The sequence below is a fragment of the Hylaeus volcanicus genome, chromosome 5, assembly GCF_026283585.1.
Source record: "Hylaeus volcanicus isolate JK05 chromosome 5, UHH_iyHylVolc1.0_haploid, whole genome shotgun sequence".
NCBI classification, from domain to species: domain Eukaryota; kingdom Metazoa; phylum Arthropoda; class Insecta; order Hymenoptera; family Colletidae; genus Hylaeus; species Hylaeus volcanicus.
The window spans coordinates 6,706,548-6,724,146 of NC_071980.1; the positions used below are offsets into that span (position 1 = coordinate 6,706,548).

At 37.4% G+C, this 17,599-nt stretch overlaps 5 protein-coding genes across 9 annotated transcripts in view; 2 read left to right on the forward strand and 3 right to left on the reverse strand.

The window, feature by feature from the left end:
* LOC128877592 (26S proteasome non-ATPase regulatory subunit 1) overlaps positions 1–8,804 on the reverse strand; it is a 65,896-nt gene extending 57,092 nt beyond the window's left edge. Inside the window, exons 1-9 of the mRNA XM_054125026.1 lie at positions 8,645–8,804; positions 8,236–8,353; positions 7,986–8,155; positions 7,705–7,913; positions 7,165–7,626; positions 6,867–7,093; positions 6,533–6,785; positions 6,253–6,441; positions 307–522 (exon numbers count right to left, since the gene is read on the reverse strand). Coding sequence (XP_053981001.1) covers positions 307–522; positions 6,253–6,441; positions 6,533–6,785; positions 6,867–7,093; positions 7,165–7,626; positions 7,705–7,913; positions 7,986–8,155; positions 8,236–8,353; positions 8,645–8,675 — 1,875 coding nt within the window. The 5' untranslated portion in view covers positions 8,676–8,804. The remainder of the gene's footprint in view (positions 1–306; positions 523–6,252; positions 6,442–6,532; positions 6,786–6,866; positions 7,094–7,164; positions 7,627–7,704; positions 7,914–7,985; positions 8,156–8,235; positions 8,354–8,644) is intronic.
* LOC128877595 (pancreatic lipase-related protein 2-like) lies at positions 3,459–6,000 on the forward strand. Its single transcript, XM_054125032.1, has 7 exons — positions 3,459–3,620; positions 4,031–4,196; positions 4,613–4,761; positions 4,970–5,224; positions 5,311–5,499; positions 5,691–5,817; positions 5,890–6,000. Exons 1-7 carry the CDS (start codon positions 3,593–3,595, stop codon positions 5,948–5,950), a joined length of 975 nt encoding a protein of 324 aa, XP_053981007.1. The 5' UTR covers positions 3,459–3,592; the 3' UTR covers positions 5,951–6,000.
* Positions 8,805–8,893: 89 nt separating the features above from the next.
* On the forward strand, positions 8,894–10,514 carry LOC128877596 (transcription initiation factor TFIID subunit 9). 2 transcript variants are annotated; one of them, XM_054125033.1, is made up of 4 exons: positions 8,894–9,326; positions 9,470–9,919; positions 9,992–10,060; positions 10,147–10,514. In XM_054125033.1, the coding sequence occupies exons 1-4, from the start codon at positions 9,188–9,190 to the stop codon at positions 10,287–10,289; spliced, it is 801 nt and encodes a 266-aa protein (XP_053981008.1). In that variant the 5' UTR covers positions 8,894–9,187; the 3' UTR covers positions 10,290–10,514. The 2 variants fall into 2 exon arrangements, with proteins under 2 accessions (XP_053981008.1, XP_053981009.1); XM_054125034.1 differs by lacking the exon at positions 9,992–10,060 and having other exon boundaries at positions 8,907–9,326.
* A 152-nt stretch (positions 10,515–10,666) lies between these two features.
* Positions 10,667–12,407, reverse strand: LOC128877594 (cilia- and flagella-associated protein 20-like). The gene is made up of 4 exons (XM_054125031.1): positions 12,276–12,407; positions 11,840–12,031; positions 11,454–11,686; positions 10,667–11,215 (listed from the first exon to the last, which is right to left on the reverse strand). Exons 1-4 carry the CDS (start codon positions 12,357–12,359, stop codon positions 10,747–10,749), a joined length of 978 nt encoding a protein of 325 aa, XP_053981006.1. The 5' UTR covers positions 12,360–12,407; the 3' UTR covers positions 10,667–10,746.
* A 181-nt stretch (positions 12,408–12,588) lies between these two features.
* Positions 12,589–17,599, reverse strand: part of LOC128877597 (uncharacterized) — a 5,316-nt gene continuing 305 nt past the window's right edge. The window contains exons 2-4 of one of the 4 annotated variants that reach the window (XM_054125035.1): positions 16,126–16,548; positions 14,811–15,052; positions 12,589–12,963 (exon numbers count right to left, since the gene is read on the reverse strand). In XM_054125035.1, the coding sequence (XP_053981010.1) occupies positions 12,741–12,963; positions 14,811–15,040 (453 nt within the window). In that variant the 5' untranslated portion in view covers positions 15,041–15,052; positions 16,126–16,548 and the 3' untranslated portion in view covers positions 12,589–12,740. Of the gene's footprint in view, positions 12,964–14,810; positions 15,053–15,876; positions 17,528–17,599 lie in introns of those variants that run through there. The other 3 variants (XM_054125037.1, XM_054125036.1, XM_054125038.1) reach the window with 3 other exon arrangements.

Consider the following 17,599-nt stretch of genomic DNA (forward strand, 5'->3'; position numbering starts at 1 on the left):
GAGAAGAAACTGTGTAAGTACACGTGTAAAAGAAAAGAAAGTATAACGAATCATCTCGAGGCTGGCATCTGTGCTGAAACCGACGTCCTTATAATATGTTTCATTCGATGCGAATCAAAGGCGTTTTAGGCAAATTCTAGGCAAATTTAGGCAAACCTAGACTAGGTTTGAAGAAGTCCTCGTTAAGTTAATAACCATCCGAACTGCAGCGAGACAACCATCGCCACGAACTGAACGAACTTTTTGGTCGATTGAATAATAATATTCGAGTGGTCCGTTGTCAGATATTTTCAAAAGTGAACTTACAGCAACGTGGAGCAGCTTTCTGATGGCCTGATTGTTTCCGGTGCCGCAATAGGCCATCGCCAGCGTGTACATGCCGCTCCTGCGAAGAATCGGATCCTTGTCGGCGCAGAGGGAAGTCACCAGAGGATCTGCTTCCTCGAGACGGCCGTACATAGTGAACGCGATGCCTACGGCTAGTCCTCGCAGTATCTTCTCGTGCTGTGTTTCTTGGGCATACTGAGAAACAAACAAAAAAATGGGACAGAATGAAAGAACAATGTAACAGTTCGCCCCGAGATGAAACTTCTCCGTTCGTTCGCGTTCTTCGACGAAATTTTATTAAACGAAGCACCGCGTAGACAAAGGTGCACCCCTGTAATGTTCGAAAACGAATTTTACTACACCGCCGCGAAGGGAAGCGAAAGACGTTTCGTCGTGTGAACGCGTTCCAGGAAATCGGGTTTCACTCGCAAACCCTCTCGAGCCACCTTTTGTTTCGTGCGATTTATGGACAGTCAGTTTCGCGCGAAATTGTCTTCGAGCGGGGCAAATATTGGGTTACCGCAACGATTCTTGCGAATTTTTGCTCCTCGCGGAAGTAGAACGTTACCAGTTCTATTTCTGCTATGGAGAGGGTTCTTTAGCACAAGCTTCGTCATTTTTTTTTTTTTTTAAACCAAAGAAACAAATAAATTACGTAGTTTCCGACCTCATCGATATTTGCGAAAAATTGAAAAAATTAGGAAAAAGAGGTGGGGAGTTTGTATGTATTTATCATTTAATCACAGATCGGTGTATCGGAATACAACAAATTGTAGATATTGCTACTGCGATGTATTTATTGAAAATAATAATAGAAATTCGAGGTTAAGTAGCCTTTAGGTGAAATAAACCGTTGTATGTTTTGATATCATTATTTGCGAATATAAATCAGCATAGAAAGATTGCACCCCAACGAAACCGTATGAATGTTTCTTTTGGCATTGTAATATGATGAAGTTGTTGTTTGACGTAGATAAAACTCTATCTGGACCGAATTGAAAAGCCCTGAGGTTAAATTAAAAGATGATTATGTATTTTTTTAATCTAGTAATTGCATCAGAACCTAAGTGTTTCAACCTTTTTACTTAGATCGCTTTGACATATTGCTCTATTACTATTATCAAGTTACGTTATCATATTAATTACAATCGTTCGCAAAAATCAACCTGCAAATACGTTAAAGATACCGAATCACAGACGTGATAGATTAAAATTTGCGAGGATCGATGAGAAATCATGAAAAGATCTCATCGCTCGCGCGATACTATCGCGAAATGTTTCTTATAATCTCCAATTAATCTCCAACGAATACTTGATCGTTTCATAACCATTAGAAAGCTATAAATAAATTCTGATAATTTCGGTGATCGTTATTCTAACACAATTCGATTATTAAAATAGTAGGTACCTTATTATTAAAATAGTACTATTTGAATATTGTTGTTAAAACAAAGAAGTATTTATATACCTCCAATGTTCGAAAATTGACCAAATACATTTGGATACAGAAAAATTGAACGCAAAGTCCCAGTCGTAACCGAAACGAAATCCACCTAAGCCGAGGACAGGTAGAACAACCGTGACAAAGTGACGTACTTTGTCCTTCTACCTATATTTCCACCAACAGAAAGTGGATTTCGTTGTTTCCCAGTGGTGATCGTCCCGCGAAGAAATACTACTCCCACGAGGAGTCTGTTATTTCGCGGACAAGCCGACGATTTTCCAAATAAATATGATAAGATTATGGGAGCGCGACCCCACCGAAATATAAACGAGTTATGGTTGCACCACTTTGTATTCTCTAAGCCAGTGCTTCTTAACCTTTTCGATGTTAAAAGGACTAATCTGTCGGTCGTTTCGATTATGCTCGATAAACGCGATAACGACTACCGTGGTTTTCTGCAAAAATAAAATATCTGAAACGGAAGGAAAATATCGAAGGATTAGGCGATTGAACTCGATATAGCACCAAGATTTGTTTGTAAACGATTGCGGCATGAAAAAGATGTTTTAATCCGCATTCGTGGCAGATGCTGCGCAATTGGACATTGCCAGCCATTTGTTGCAACACATAAAATTCCGTGTTGGTAATAGTTGCGACGTGGAAAGTGATTCAGATTTGGAACAAAAAGTGGAATTACCGAGTGGAAATAGTGAACGAGATATTGTAAGACTTCGTCTTAACGATATCTTTTTCCTCAGGAATGCTTTTTTATACACAAAAAAGGAAATAATTGGAAGATACCTCCATCTTAAGATGTCTTACCAATGTATTATTTTTCGAGAATGCTTTTTTATACAAAAAGAAAAAGGATAATTGCATAATACCTCCATCTTGAGATAACTTTACAATGTCTTACTATTCATCGAGTATGCTTTTTCAAAGAGGAGGAGATTAATTGGAGAATGACTTCATCTTATATCTTAACAGCGTATCTTTCTTTTAAGTGTATTTTAAAGTGTATGTGTAAATCGGATTAAAACATTATTAGATCAGCTAACTATACAATGAACGATTCAAAAAAGGATTTTATTCATTTGTAATTTGAAAAGTAAATACTGTCAAAATATAATCGCAATTCTTCATGGTAATCTGACTATGGTCGACGTTCCTCATGATTTTTGGGATATTTTCTGAATTACGCGGCAGATGCGATCGTTACTCGATTAATGCTTGGGTGACGTTGAGTAATGTTTAATTTGTACTATATTTAACGAAAGCGTGGATCGGCAAAAAATGTAACACGTTACAAAAATATTAAATATCTAATTATAAGGCTTTTAATAATAAATAACAATGAAAAAGATTTCTCATCGTGATTTCCATTACAATTCTACAAAATTTAAACTTCCTGCCATTCTTAATAGTGTAAATATAAATAAATATTCGAATCAAGTAAAAAATCTTCGATCGGAATACGCGAGATATCATCACCGTTAAGTTCAAATTTCGTAACAGTTTCTCAATCTGATCGATCGAGAACTAATATCTACCTAATCTCCAGCTTATTTTTTAATCCGGTAGAGAGTACGGAGTTTCTCAAGGTTCGATCATGGGGAAAAAAAAAAGGGGGAAGGAAAACGTTCGAATATTTATTCTTCGCCTTGAAGAAACGTTCATCAGTCATATCCCTTATCAAAGATGTAGTGCTCGAGTGGTCGAGCATTGTTTCCATAAAACGTATAAAAGAAGCGACATCGAAGCGCTAGAGCTAGCTAGTCGTGGAATTCTGACGCGAAGTGACCCGCGGGAACGAAATCAAAAATGGTGGCCCCTGCATCTCTTGCTCTGAGTACGTATTAAAATATCATAAAGCTCCCAAAAAGTTCTTTTTATGAATTCATTAATTTTCATTTCTTCAACGATATTCTACCGAGTAAATCGATTAAATTAATGGCTTTCTAAGACAGAATTCTTCAAAATAGCCTTATCCATGAGTCATCTAATATATCTCTGAATATTTCTGAACTTCTTTAAAACCTGCTAATTTTATCTAAATATTTCTATTTACAATTTGCATGCTAGTGTTTGTCGTGCAATGTTCAGTCAAGCATCCAACCTGGTCTGTTTTTCGTTGGCGTTGCGTTATTCTGTCTTTTAGCTTTCCCTGATTAATCCTATAAGAAAGAAATCTTAAAAGAACTTTTGGGGTAATCTAATAGCAATACAACGGTATGATAACCATGGCAATTTCTATTACAGTTTATCCCACCCTGCTCACGGCGTTGATGCAGGCCAACTACACGGTTTTTCCAGATGACAACGGAGTCCCGTACCTGATCAAGCTTGACGACAGACCTCTAAGTTTGGACGAGATCAATGCTTTGTCCAGCGACCTCGATTCCATCACTTTCAACCTCTTCACGCGGTTAGGACTAACGATAGACACTACCAATAGAAACTAAACAATAGACACTACCTCGACCGAAAGCATTACATTCGTCGATTTCAATCTTCTCAAACAATTTGGAACACATGCTGAGAACAATATAACTTCCTATACAACATTTTGTTTTTTTAAATTCAACTGTTCACTGTTTCAATCGCAGAGAATATAGTCTAAACGCTATTGAAAAGGAGTGCATCCTTCATAAATAATATTAAATTCTGGATCCTTTTTTCTATCTACGAAATTTTGTCGTTGGTTCCAATTGGTGTTAAGAAGACCAAAGAATCTATTGCAGTTATAAACACTACGTTTTATGATCATTAACGCATTCCTTATTCTCTCGAATATATAAATTTCTTTAACATCAAACAGAACTCCTCGATTTTTCGTTCCAGGAGGAACCCAACAAATGGACACTCCCTGTCAATGAACAACCCTAACACGGTCTCGCAGAGCAACTGGAACGCGAACAGACCAACGATCTTGGTCACCCACGGATGGAAGAGCAGCGGAGACTCAAAATCCTGCACTTTGATTCGCGATGGTAACGTTAAATGCATTCAATTGCCTACTAATTTTCCATTAACTCTGTTGCAAATATATTTGACTATTGAAACACAATATTTGGAGAGTACTACTAGAAGTAGAAGATAAAATTCTCAACTAAATAGAATTGAGCTTCGTTTCTAATAATTTCTTATTTTTCAACAATCCAATCTTTTCTTTCGATAACTAAAGGATGATCTTTGCAGCTTATCTCAAGGCTATCGACTGCAACGTGATCGTCATGGACTGGCGCAATATTGCCAAAAACCTGATCTACTCGCAAGTAGCAAAGAGTGTGCCATTAGTGGCCGAGCATGTCACATCATTCTCCAGTTTCCTGCGTTCGAGGATGAATCTGAAAGCATCTACCACAAAAATGGTAGGACACTCTCTAGGTGCCCACGTCATGGGATTGGCAGCGCGATCTCTTTCGAAGACTGGCCAAGTCGCGGAAGTTATAGGTAAGAATCATTGTTTCTATACAAAATCGACCATGACTTCGGTACTTCTTTAGTACCGTTAGACACTTAAATGATCGCAATTGCAGCTCTGGACCCAGCCAAACCATTGTTCGAACAGAAAGGTCCTGGCGACAGAGTTGATCGTTCGGACGCAAAAAATGTTCAAATTATTCACACGTCTGCTGGCAAGTTAGGCATGGACGGCGCAGTTGGCACCTCAGATTTCTATGCTAATGGAGGCAGTAAGCAACCTGGATGCTCTAGCGACTTGCTCGGTAAGAATGAGACGCTTCGAGTTATTTTTATCGGGTTTCTCTGGTTAACACGTTGTGGTAAGATGAATCCTATTAGATAACAATTCTAGTCACTACCAAATCGAGGCAGAATGTATCGGACTGAGGTTGAAGTGTAAATTATTCGCTTCGTTGTTCACTGTGGAAAGACTAAAACGCATTTCACTAAATAGGTTCCTGTGCTCACGGACGCAGCTACGAGTACTTCAGCGAATCTATCACGAAGCCAAGGGGATTCCCTGGTACTCCAAGGAACGGCGGTGGAAAGATGTACATGGGTGGATCAACCCTTAGCTCTGGGTAACTTGTGCTTACATTAATGTTATACAAATTAACGGTACGGCAGATTTATGTATTTTCTTTCCTTTACAGTGCTCGTGGCTCCTATGATTTCAAAACTGCGGACCAGTCACCTTACGCGCTAGGTGGTTAACAACATCCTGTAGATTTACTATAATATAAATAATACTTTTGATAATTTAAGTTGCCTATTCTTTCAAAATTTTCTACCGTTCCCGCATATCCTTTACCTAAGTCGAACTAATATATTCGAATAACGTGCGAGGTCAACGAGAAAATATTAATAACCTAAAAACGAAATTATGAATTTGTTTAAGAAGATGTTTGTTTGCGTTACGACCCGTTACCTTCATTTTTGTTGTTAAATACGTCTATCTTATAAGACGCGCGAGTTATTCAAATTAGAGTATAGAAAAGATGTATAGATCGACTTACAGCAACCATATCTTCGATCGCCTGGGTTGATTTAGATCCCAGCATAACCATGCCCATGGCGATGCCCGCTGCCTCGCCAGTAACAGCGTCATCTTGATACAGATTGAACTTGAGTTGCTCGTAAACATCCTGTCTATGCGACCCCATAGCAGCCAGACCTAACCCTAAGCAACCTCCGTGGCGAACCATCTGCGAACAACAAACCGCGAGGCGTTATAAAAACAAATGATCGGAACGAATTTCTTCGTAACGAAATAAACGATGAGCATCGTATACGTGCCTCATTCTGTGCGTCCTTTAGCTGTCCGAGTAAATAATCCGTGATGACCGCGCCGTGATTAGCGTGAATGAGTCCTAACGCGTACAAACCACCTCCCTCGGAGTAACCAGCACCAGCGCCTGCATCCCGCGGGAGATAGGATTGCATTAATGCTAGAGCCTCCTGTTCGTGACCTCTGTGAATTACGCCTAAAGACGCTGTCGCTGTTAGCTTAGCCCAATTTGTAGCACGAGCCAGCCATTCTAAATTATCCCTAAAATATAATATTCCGTAGAATTAGGATATGAAATGATAAATAGAATAATTCGTCGAGTCTAAAGCAGAGTGTCGTTACCTTAAAAATTGATCGCTGGTTGTTCCAGAATGCATATACGCATTTGCAATTACGGTGGCAGTATGACAAATAGACACCCGTATAGCGTCCTTGGTATTCTTTAATATTAACATGTCGGTATGGTTACTACGGATTAAAAATTGCAGATGCAAGTCAATGGAAATTTCTCCGCCTAAAATGCTCGACAGCGCGTCTACTCGTTCTTGTTGTTCGCGCTCTTCGGCATTCTGGTTAAATAAATGTAGATTAATAAATGGTACTATATTTAAGGTGTAGCCGGTTGAGCAGTATAGCTTACCAAACTTTCAACGCTACGTTCAGTCTTTTCTTCCGGAGCGGGTGTACTAGTTTCGGTTTCCATACTCGTGGAATCCGAACTTGTAGCATCGGTAGACGCTTTCACGGCTGGTTTAACGATTGGTTTAACGATAAGAGCTCCTGGAATGGGAGCCATTGCTCTAAGTGCTTGTAAGACGCGGCCGAGGAACTGCTGTGTCGCTGATTCGTACAAATCGAACGCGATTTGATAGGCCATTAGAACACAATCTTGCGAGCCTTTGCTTAATCTGTCTAAGAGTTCAGCGACAGCTAACGGATCATCAAGAAATATCAGACACTGACACATGTTGACATAGTCTGGTGTGCCCAAATTGCGGTAAAGGCTCACTAAGCAGCGAAGTACAGTGTTGCGGAAGCCACGATTCTGAATGAGACTCATGACGACTTGAAAAGCATAGGACAACATGCCGCTCACGTCATCCTAAAATAAAAATGATAATATGAATATTCACCTTATGATAGTACATAGACTCTGTTAATTATTGAACATTTTCCTTACCGACTGCATAATCGCAGCTTCGAAGATATCCATTCTTCTAGTTTCAAGAGCAAGACCTAAAGCTTGTCTATACTGATTATCATCTAAACAGCGTTGAAACATTCTATTAACAATTCCTTCCAATCTAGGATCGATTCCTTTGCTACCTGGTGGTAACTTTCCTTCAGCTTCCAGAACACGTTGTTGAGTATAAAAGTCGATACATTTAGCTGTATAGAAATTCTCAATAAATATATATGATCTAATAAAACTAAAATCTCTTGGAATAAAAGATTTAGTACCTATAGTAGTATCAACATATTCGTTACGAGCATTCACATCGAAGAGATCTGCAGCTCCAAGGGCATATGTAAGAGAATCTTCAAAACTTCCTAAATGATAATAAACTTTACTAGCAACTAATGCGGCTAAATCATGTTGGGGAAATGCCTTATCTTCGTGAAGAATTTCACTAAAACACAAAAAACTCACTGTTAAAACACAGAGGAAAAATAATTAAAACACTCAAATAAACCAGTTAGGATTTCATACATTTTTTCTATGGCTTCTGAAATTTCAGGCCAAAATTCGTCCACGATCATATCCAACTTTTTCAGAGCGAATACCTTTAATTCAGGCATTGGCTCCTCGAGGAGAGAGATGATACCAGCTGAAACAATGGATTACGGTTATTAAATATAGTTAAACAAAGTACTTAAATCATGTGTCCCTATGATTACCTAAACATCTCTAGATCACTGAGTACTCGTTATTACTAATAAAAATTAAGTAAACAATTGTATTTTATATTTTAGATATAAAAGGAGAGGTTATGATCCACAAGATTTGCAAATCATTGCATGGAAAGAGACCAAGTACTGTGTGAAAATTAACTGATAAGTACGGTAATAATGTAATTTAAAAATATAACGTTGTGTCAAATACGAAATAAATAATTTACCTGCGGATGTGATGTTCATGTTGGTTTTCATATGATATAAATTCTTTCCGTTAAAAGTACAGACGGTTCATACAATTTGACAGCAAACCACGACGAACCAGGGTGGCCAAGCGCAGATGCGGGGAAGTGGAACCACGTTTTTAGTTGGAGACATAAAACCACGCGGCGCTAGAAGGCATCACACAATCAAATCTAACGTATCGGTGAGTACCACCACACTGCTATACATTGAATAATTATTCATACAAATGATACATTTGACATATTAACTAATAATAGACAAGTGAGAATATTTAAAAGAAAATATATTATTTCATTGAAGGAGTTCAAAAATATTTCATTGAACAATGAATGCTGAACACTGAATAATTGAATACTGCATATTTTGAACTTCATCGGTGGCTCCACTGTAACGCGTACTTCAGTTTTGTGTTCGATTTTGAGTGCAACATTGAGCAACGCTAACCTAGAATACAATCCATCAATTGTGTTCTTTAATTGTTGTACGTGTGGTGCAACAATAACAGTTAACGTTTATGGAAAATGACAGAGAAAACAAAGACGATGAGTCACGTAAAACATATTCCAAAGGACGCACAGGTGATAATGTCAATAATGAAAGATATGGGAATCGCTGATTATGAACCGAAGGTTATAAATCAGCTCCTCGAATTTACGTATCGTACGTATTACACATTGACAATTTATTCAAATTTATATATATTTTATTGAAAATCCAAGTAAATTTACTTCATGTATCCGTTTATTATTCTGTGATATAATTATACAAGAAAACTTATGAAACGATCGTTTTACAATTCATAGGTTATGTTACTTGTATATTAGACGACAGTAGAATTTATGCAAATCATGCAAAGAAGAAATTCATTGATTTGGATGACGTTAGATTAGCAGTAAAAATGCAATTAGAACGTACGTTTACAAACCCACCACCAAGAGATGTATTACTTGATGTTGCTCGGGCCAAAAATAATACACCGCTTCCATTCGTTAAACCAAGTAACGGCTTGAGATTACCACCGGATCGATATTGCTTAAATGCAACAAATTACAAACTTAAGAATGCAACGAAAAAAGTACTTGGAAAACCGTTACATTCTTTAGTTGGAAACAATATTCAAGGTGGTCAGTCTAAGTTAAAAGTAGAAGGAAACAAGACTGGTCTGTCCATTGTTAAGAGACCAGGAACACTGGCAACTGTTGCCAGAACCCAAACTATTTCGATACCAAAGCCTGTGTTGAAATTTTCAACGGGTAAGTCGTACAGAAAAGTGTAACCGATAGTCTTATGAATAAATTAATATTAGAATCTTTGTTAATTCGTAGATCCGTACCGAGTCCAGCATTCCCAAACGTCCGTTCCTTCTATCCATATTTCATTGAGACCTCAGCTATGTAAGATGCAAATTACTTAAGCAATAATGAAAAAATTTGCTTTCGCGAGTTTGATTATTTTTTACACCAATCTTTTACACTTCTAGCTGCGTCAGGTACAGCTACTGTAAAGGCACAAGTGACCAAGCCAAAAATACAAATCACGTCAGGGCAAACAATGCCTCCCATCAAAATAGAAGAGGAGTCTATGAAAAGGAAGAGAGAAGATGACGATTACGACGTACCATAATATTACACAATAAACGCTCATTATGTTTTTATTTTACACCTTATGTCCTTGTTCTATGGAACAGTGTATAGACTGTCACAATGGTTTTAGTCTGTATCATACAAGATACATGCAATCATTCAAAACATACATACCTTCCCGTGATTAGTACTATATTTTCGATGCAATTATATATTTTTATTAAAAATAATATATATAATCTACATGATGAATTAAAAAATGAAAGTATTTGTATATCTTATCACCTCTTGGAGTTTTATGCATAATAATTCTATATGTGCTTCTAGTTCATTATTTATAGAAGCTTCTCTGATATAAATATTTATTGTGAAATAACTGGTAAGTTAGCTCGGTTTTAACATATTTACAGTGAAAAGTATTCTAACGGTGTTTGAGACTGCATAAAAATAAACTTTTTATTAATTAATATATACACTAAGGTAGAATCATATATCCATTACTGAGCTTCGTATTCTTCCTCGTCGTCTTCAGCCGCTATATGTTCGCCGTCAGTTTCCTCTTCCGTTGCGTATCCCGGAGACGTTCCATGAGTAGCAACTCCATGTCCGGTTTCGTACTCTGCAGCATCTTCATCTTCTGCCTCATAATCTGTTACTTCTGGAAGCTCAGCTTCACCCTCCCCTTCATCTTCTTCTTCATCTTCCTTTGCCTCAATTTTCGTAGCTTCTTTTTCCAAGGGAGCAGCTTCATCTTCGATTGTTTCTTCGTCTTCCAATGCTTCTTCACCTTCCTCGCCTTCCTCGTCTTCAGGTGCATCGCCCGCATCAAAAGGTGGTGGTTCCACAACTTCGACCTCCGGTTTCTTCTTATATTTCGGCTTCACGTCTTCCTCTCTAACACATTTCCTTCGATGGATAGGTAAGAAGAGCTTAAAATCTTCTGGTAGCTCATCTTCCGAATAAATTCTGTCAAATGAAACGAGGCTCAGTTATGGCAAACATTGGAATCTGAATATTTATAGCAAAGGATGAAATCATATGCGGTTTCTTTACAAGAAGAAAATCAACTCGAGAGGCAAGAACTATTAATGTGTTCGATCTTTTAAAATACTCGATATTGTAAAACTTATAGCGATTGAAGTAATTATTGTTTCTTCGTCTATTACTTCTCACATTTCTTTGTTTACTTTGTTTACTTTCGCACCTGTCTGCGAAATAAATGCGTCGTATTCTGCAGTTAGCATGGATCTGGAGACGCGTGGTCTCAATGTAGTTCGTGCCATATGCTCTTCGCGTGAAATCTGCCAGATTAAATTGAATTTGATTCCAGCCACCGGACAATCCGATCGGCATCGACGTGCAGAAGGGTCTGATACGAGTGGTGCTTTGGAAGTTGCTCATTCGAAACCTCCTGTGCATGTTCTTGTCGTCGAGTATCTATCGAAGCGAAAAGTATCCGTACTTCTACTCTGAAGTGAAATATCGATAGATGCAAAAGTTTCATCGTATTTGTAACGTAAGATAATTTTCTTTATTCTCGGACCTAGGAGGGTAACAATAAAAAATTGGATTTAGTCGCGAAAGATTTACTGTTATCTCGAACGTGAAATACTTCTTCATGTTCTTCACGATCATAATCAGAAAGGGATGCCGAACGCCGAGAACTTTCTTTGGATTCGCGGGACAAAAGATGTAGGTCGTCGTGACGTTCGTTCCAGCCAACTCCAGAGCCAATGATTTCACCTCATCGTCCGTCACCCTTCGAATGTATCCGTTCTTCACCTGCTCGAAATTCGGTTTCTTTGTACTTTTTACTGGACTAGATTTAAGACGGATAGTAACTCCTCCATTTTATTGCAGAAATGACACGAGACAATGAGAATTAATTTTAATATTTTTCATCGTATCTTCATGGAAAACATCGAAACATCGAAATGGAGAAATTTTGTTTACTAAGAAGGAATTAATATTATTTATAGCTTCGTTTCATAATTAATTAATTAATTAATTTTTAACCATAACTTACATGCATGTCCCACAACTCCAAAGGGGACGAACCACAGCTGTATAAAATGGACAGGAGTCCATGCTGGTACTTGTTACGAAACATCGTTCTCTTCGTCCGCGTTGGAAACACGAATAACAGATAACAGGAATCAAAAATGTCTATATTAAATTTTTTCTTTATCGTTATTAATTTGCAAAAGTAAAAAAGTGATGATCTATTAAAAATGTTTCTTTGTTTCGCCTGTCGTCGAATTGAATTTGTTTACTTGTGATTTCCCGCCAAAACGAGAGCAGAGACGTCTAAGAGGCGCGTGAATTACCACGTATTTTGATATTTTTTCTTATCCATTATTTCGATTAAATTTTGTTCATCTCTGTCCGAGAGAAAATAGACTCATTCAATGTATACAACGTACAAACGTGTCTTTATTTTGCTCGTGTGTCGATACAATTGTTTGACAGTGATGACGATGAAGTTTATGCGTTAATGATTCGTGAAGAGTTCGTTGAGGTGACGTCTCTCGTTCGCGGTTAACAAATCGGGGACGATCAACGTCTTCTGTGGCATCCCGACGCTGAAGACACGGTCGACTTTAACGCTATCGATGGCGAACATTTGCATCATCGCGAAATGCATGACTTCGCGGTTCAGCTGACGTCTGATCTGTTTCTTGATTCTTTGTAGGCGACGCCTGCAGATCACGTAGCTTCCAAACAAAATTATGCGTTTAATGATCGATCGCGGTGCAAAACAATCGTACTTATTAGAGTAATTGAGTAAAATACTGATACGTGATTTGTACAGTATCGTTTTGGAAACCTGTTTACAAATGTACATTTTTAGTTATAATTAACACGTTGATCGCCATGTCACCCATATATGGGTGACAGTGTTTTTTCACTCGAGAACTAGAAAGATTAATTCTGAAAGTTAGTCGTCACAGGAGATGAATCTAAACGAAGTTCTTGAATTTTGATGTAATTACGAAACTAAATACCACGATAAATGTTTCATTAGCTAGACTCCGATAGTTTGAATAATATTTAATCTTAGCAGAAATTTTCAAGAATACTCGTTTGGCAGTCAACGTGTTAAATGAAACGATAGTTGTGATCGAATAGAGAATAGTTAGAATGTTCTATGAGACGAAGAGTACCAACAGGATTCGATAGTTACATACTTTGTATGATTCAACTATAAGAAATATATTAGATTGCAAAATAGAAGCAATTATTCGATTTAAAATTCGCGCCTTAAGCGTACAGCTAGCGCCATCGGTGGCAAAACGTCTAAGTTTGTCGTAAAATAGTTCGTAGTTTCTAATGCTAGATGACGCCACATACTCCTATATATACCGACATGACAGTTTATTGCATTATATTCATAAACTCTTGCTTCTTATTTCCTATAATGAACTTTTTATTACACTACGAGGATTTTGATATTATAATTTAGCTGTTCGTCGACTTTAATTTTGTACAAGGTTCCAAACAACAACTATGTTACAACAAACTTGAGCGTTTTCCCCACCGATGGCGCTGTATTTTATTGACGAAACTGTTACCCTTTTGGTCCAAAAAGTGAGCTTTAAATGACTTCTCGACTCTTCGTCAATGATTATAACTTCAAATTGTTGTATATTGTGCATTTCGGGCAACGTAAAACTATGTATATGTGCAAAGAAAAGTTGAATATGCGTGTCGGTATATACAGAAGTATGTGGCACCATCTAGCGTTAGAAAATGGGAACTATTTCACGACAAACTTGGGAGTTTTCCCACCGATGGCGCTGGATGCACGTTTAAAATTTAAAATTATTGGAAATAGTTCGCTACATTATTTTGCATTCTCAGATAATTAATTAATGCGAAACGTTGGAAATAGTGAGCGGAAAGAAGGACCTCGAGACCTTCTCTTCCTTTATAGTAACTACTCTCGAAAGCAAAACTACTTTATATTGGTGTAAATACGAATAATGACACATGTATGTATTATGTATTGATGTAGAGAAACGAGATATGTAAATTGACTATATTAATATTTCTTTTTAAATATTTTCTTTAGGATATTTTCTTTTATTTTTCAAACTGTAATTTCATCAGCTTCAGATTGAAAAATGAAAAAATAACTTTTTGATTCATATTCTCACGAGGAATTGATCCGGAGAAGAAGCGTTTCAAAATTTTAGTTACATCTTGTGCAAAGTAGGGAAATTCTTAATTAAACAAAACAAAATATTGGGTTGTCCAGAAAGTTCGTGCCAATTTTTCAAATTCAAAGGGACGTTTGAATTTTGATATATATTTATTGAATTATATAAATACCATTTCGTTCCACGACCTTTCCACCTTTTAAGTGGATCCACTCACGTTAATTGTTTTCAACCATTCCAATATAAACAGACGTGTACCACCTACCAAAAATCGGCACGGACTTTCCCGACAAGCTAATAGAAAGGATCTATACTACTCAGCTTCTTCATTCGTTCATTTATGCTCGTAAAAAAAAAAAAAGAAAGGACACGTTCACGAAAGTATCTGAAATGAATCTTACTAAGGCAAGTTCGTAAGGCCCGTGTAACTGGGATGAATCGAAACGTCACTTCTGTACAATTCTGGATACAGTTTCATGCGTTTGGTGAGATACTTCCTCGGACGTGATTTCTTCTCGAGATCCACTTCCGATAGGGACTTCTTATCCTCCTGCTGCTCCACTTCAGTCACCATTTCCGTTATCACCGCGTCCACGATCGCTTCCTTTCCTTCCTGAATCTGATCGGGCATCGTGACATGCAACTGCAGAGAGACACGAAACTATTGATTTCCTATGAGCACGTCTATCAAAGATATTTAACAATTTCGTTTCGTGACTGCCTCGTGTGGAGTCGATCGACGACTGTCGCGATAGAATACGATACTTTGGTGGTATCTTTATCGAAACAGTATTTCGGCGTTATTCAAGGTTGTTCAAGTATTAGGTTGTCCCAAAAGTTTCTTTCGTGAATTGCGTTCAATTATTCTCTATGGCAGTGTTTATATAAATAGACAATCGAATTTCTTAGACACCGATGCTGTAACAGTAATGAAGCGAAATGAATCGTACACGATTCAGTAATGTAACATAAAACATAAGATATTGTGTATATATTAATTATTAATAAAACGAAAGAAACTTTCGGGACAACCTGATACATAATATACGTTATGTTAGATAGGATACGTTACTCTTTTGCTTACCAAAAAAGTATTTCGGTGTTTTGAGGAAGGTTACATTAAAATTAATGAGATAAGATTATTCTACTAGGTCGTAAAAAAAAAAAAAATTTGAAGCAATCTGAGTGTTTTACGATGAAAAAAAAAATGACTGGTACATATTCATGTTTAAATTAGGGTTACAAGTAGACTGCGGATCTTTATGTAAAATAAAATCTTCCTACAAAAATTTAATCCGAATAGGAATTTATTTTATTGCGCAAATATTATAACATGAACTTTAGATCGATACTTTCAATCTTTTTTTATATTCTTGCACATTCAAATTTTCTATGAAGGCATAAAGATCCGCAATCTGATTATAAGTAATGAACCGTGAACGCCTAATAATTGTCAAGTGCACTTACGATCTACTAGAAGAACGACAATAAACGAAATTAATAATATACACACTTTTCCCTCACTTTTTTTTTTTTTTTTTTTTTAATTACTTTCACAGCTTGCACAGAGGAATTAGGGGAATTAGGCGACACACAAGCTTCAAAATTAACTATACAGGGTGTACCAACTTATATTAATCACAACGTTCCCCAAGTGTCCAATTATATATATATTTTTTTAGATTACTTTTGCAGATCGCAAAGAAGTTTACTCACGAAATTAAGCGAACACGAATTTCAGAAAGAAGCCCGACGAAGTGGTTTGCAACCTGGAGTCGTCGGCTACGAACTGAGGAATTTTTCAATGGAGGATTCACCTTGGGCGACCGACGAACCGCGGCCCGTCACTCCGTCGATCCGACGAAAGTTGGCCGATTTGTAACGAAGTGAGCCCCTGTGCCTCGTACGACTATCGATTTGGTTTCCAGGTGAATCAATAGGGATTCGGTTCATTCTTATTTCGATGTATTGTCTGCATGCACGTCGAAACCATCGTAATTCCCGCGCAGCCATTAATCAGCTCCGGTTAGACGACTAAGAGAGGAATACGATGTCGAGGGGGTGGCGAAGTAGGGCAAAGAGCACGCACTTAGGGTCGCGCGATTGGTTCCATTCGGATTCAAATAGAACCTTTTGAACCTGTGGAATGCTTTAAAATTAGATGTATTTTTGTTTGGATCGTTGAAGTTTAAGGGGGTAGTCTTCTGTTTTGACTAATTTCGAGGCAATTTGTATAATTCTTTCGCAGCTGAAGAATTGTTATTGATATGTAATATTGAAATTTTAGTTTCTAATATATAAATTGGTAGCGTATTATGAAGTTAATATGTAAAGTACATGTGTATTTTTGTTTGGATCGTTGAAGTTTAAGGAGGTAGTCTTTCGTTTTGACTAATTTCGAAGCAATTTGTATACATTTTTTTGCAGCCAATGTATTATATCTACTTGATAATTAACACAGTTTCAATCGATTCCATAGACTGAAACGCTCGATATTCGCGTTTGTATGAAACCGACGCCAACGGTATTCCAGCGACCTGAAACCTTTTGAAAACGTTTGTTGACATACTGAACACATAGAATTGCACTAAGTTACACTGTTTAACGCAGTTAAACGCTTGATAATTACTATTGGAATTTTGTTTTCCAATATCTACAATTTAAAACGAAATAATGGACAGATATTTCTGTTTACGCTAGAGTTATAAATGATTGGATATAAAGGGACAGAATGAATTTCTACACCTAGTACAGATCTTTTTAAAAGGATCTTCCAGTAGAGTGGAGCCATGAAATTGGCATACGATCGCTTGAATGGACAAGTTTCGCGGCAACGGTGCTCAATCGGGACCATACCGTGAAACCAGAGATTTAATTAACGTGTACCGTACGTAATCCATTGAAGTCTCCATGAGAGCTCCATCGCGTGCTATTGTGCAACGAAATAGACGCGAGGCACGAAGGATGCGCCGACGAGCGGAATATGTATATCGAAACCGATCGAAATCGAATAACAGTTACAAACAGACATACACATCCATACAAAAATCAGAAGAAAATTGATTACCACTCATTACATCTACCAAGGATGATCGAAACATACATTTTCAAACGTTCAAACTCCATTAGGCACTTAGAAATATTCAAACAACAAAATAACTCCTTTGAATTTATTTTATTACCTTCGTTT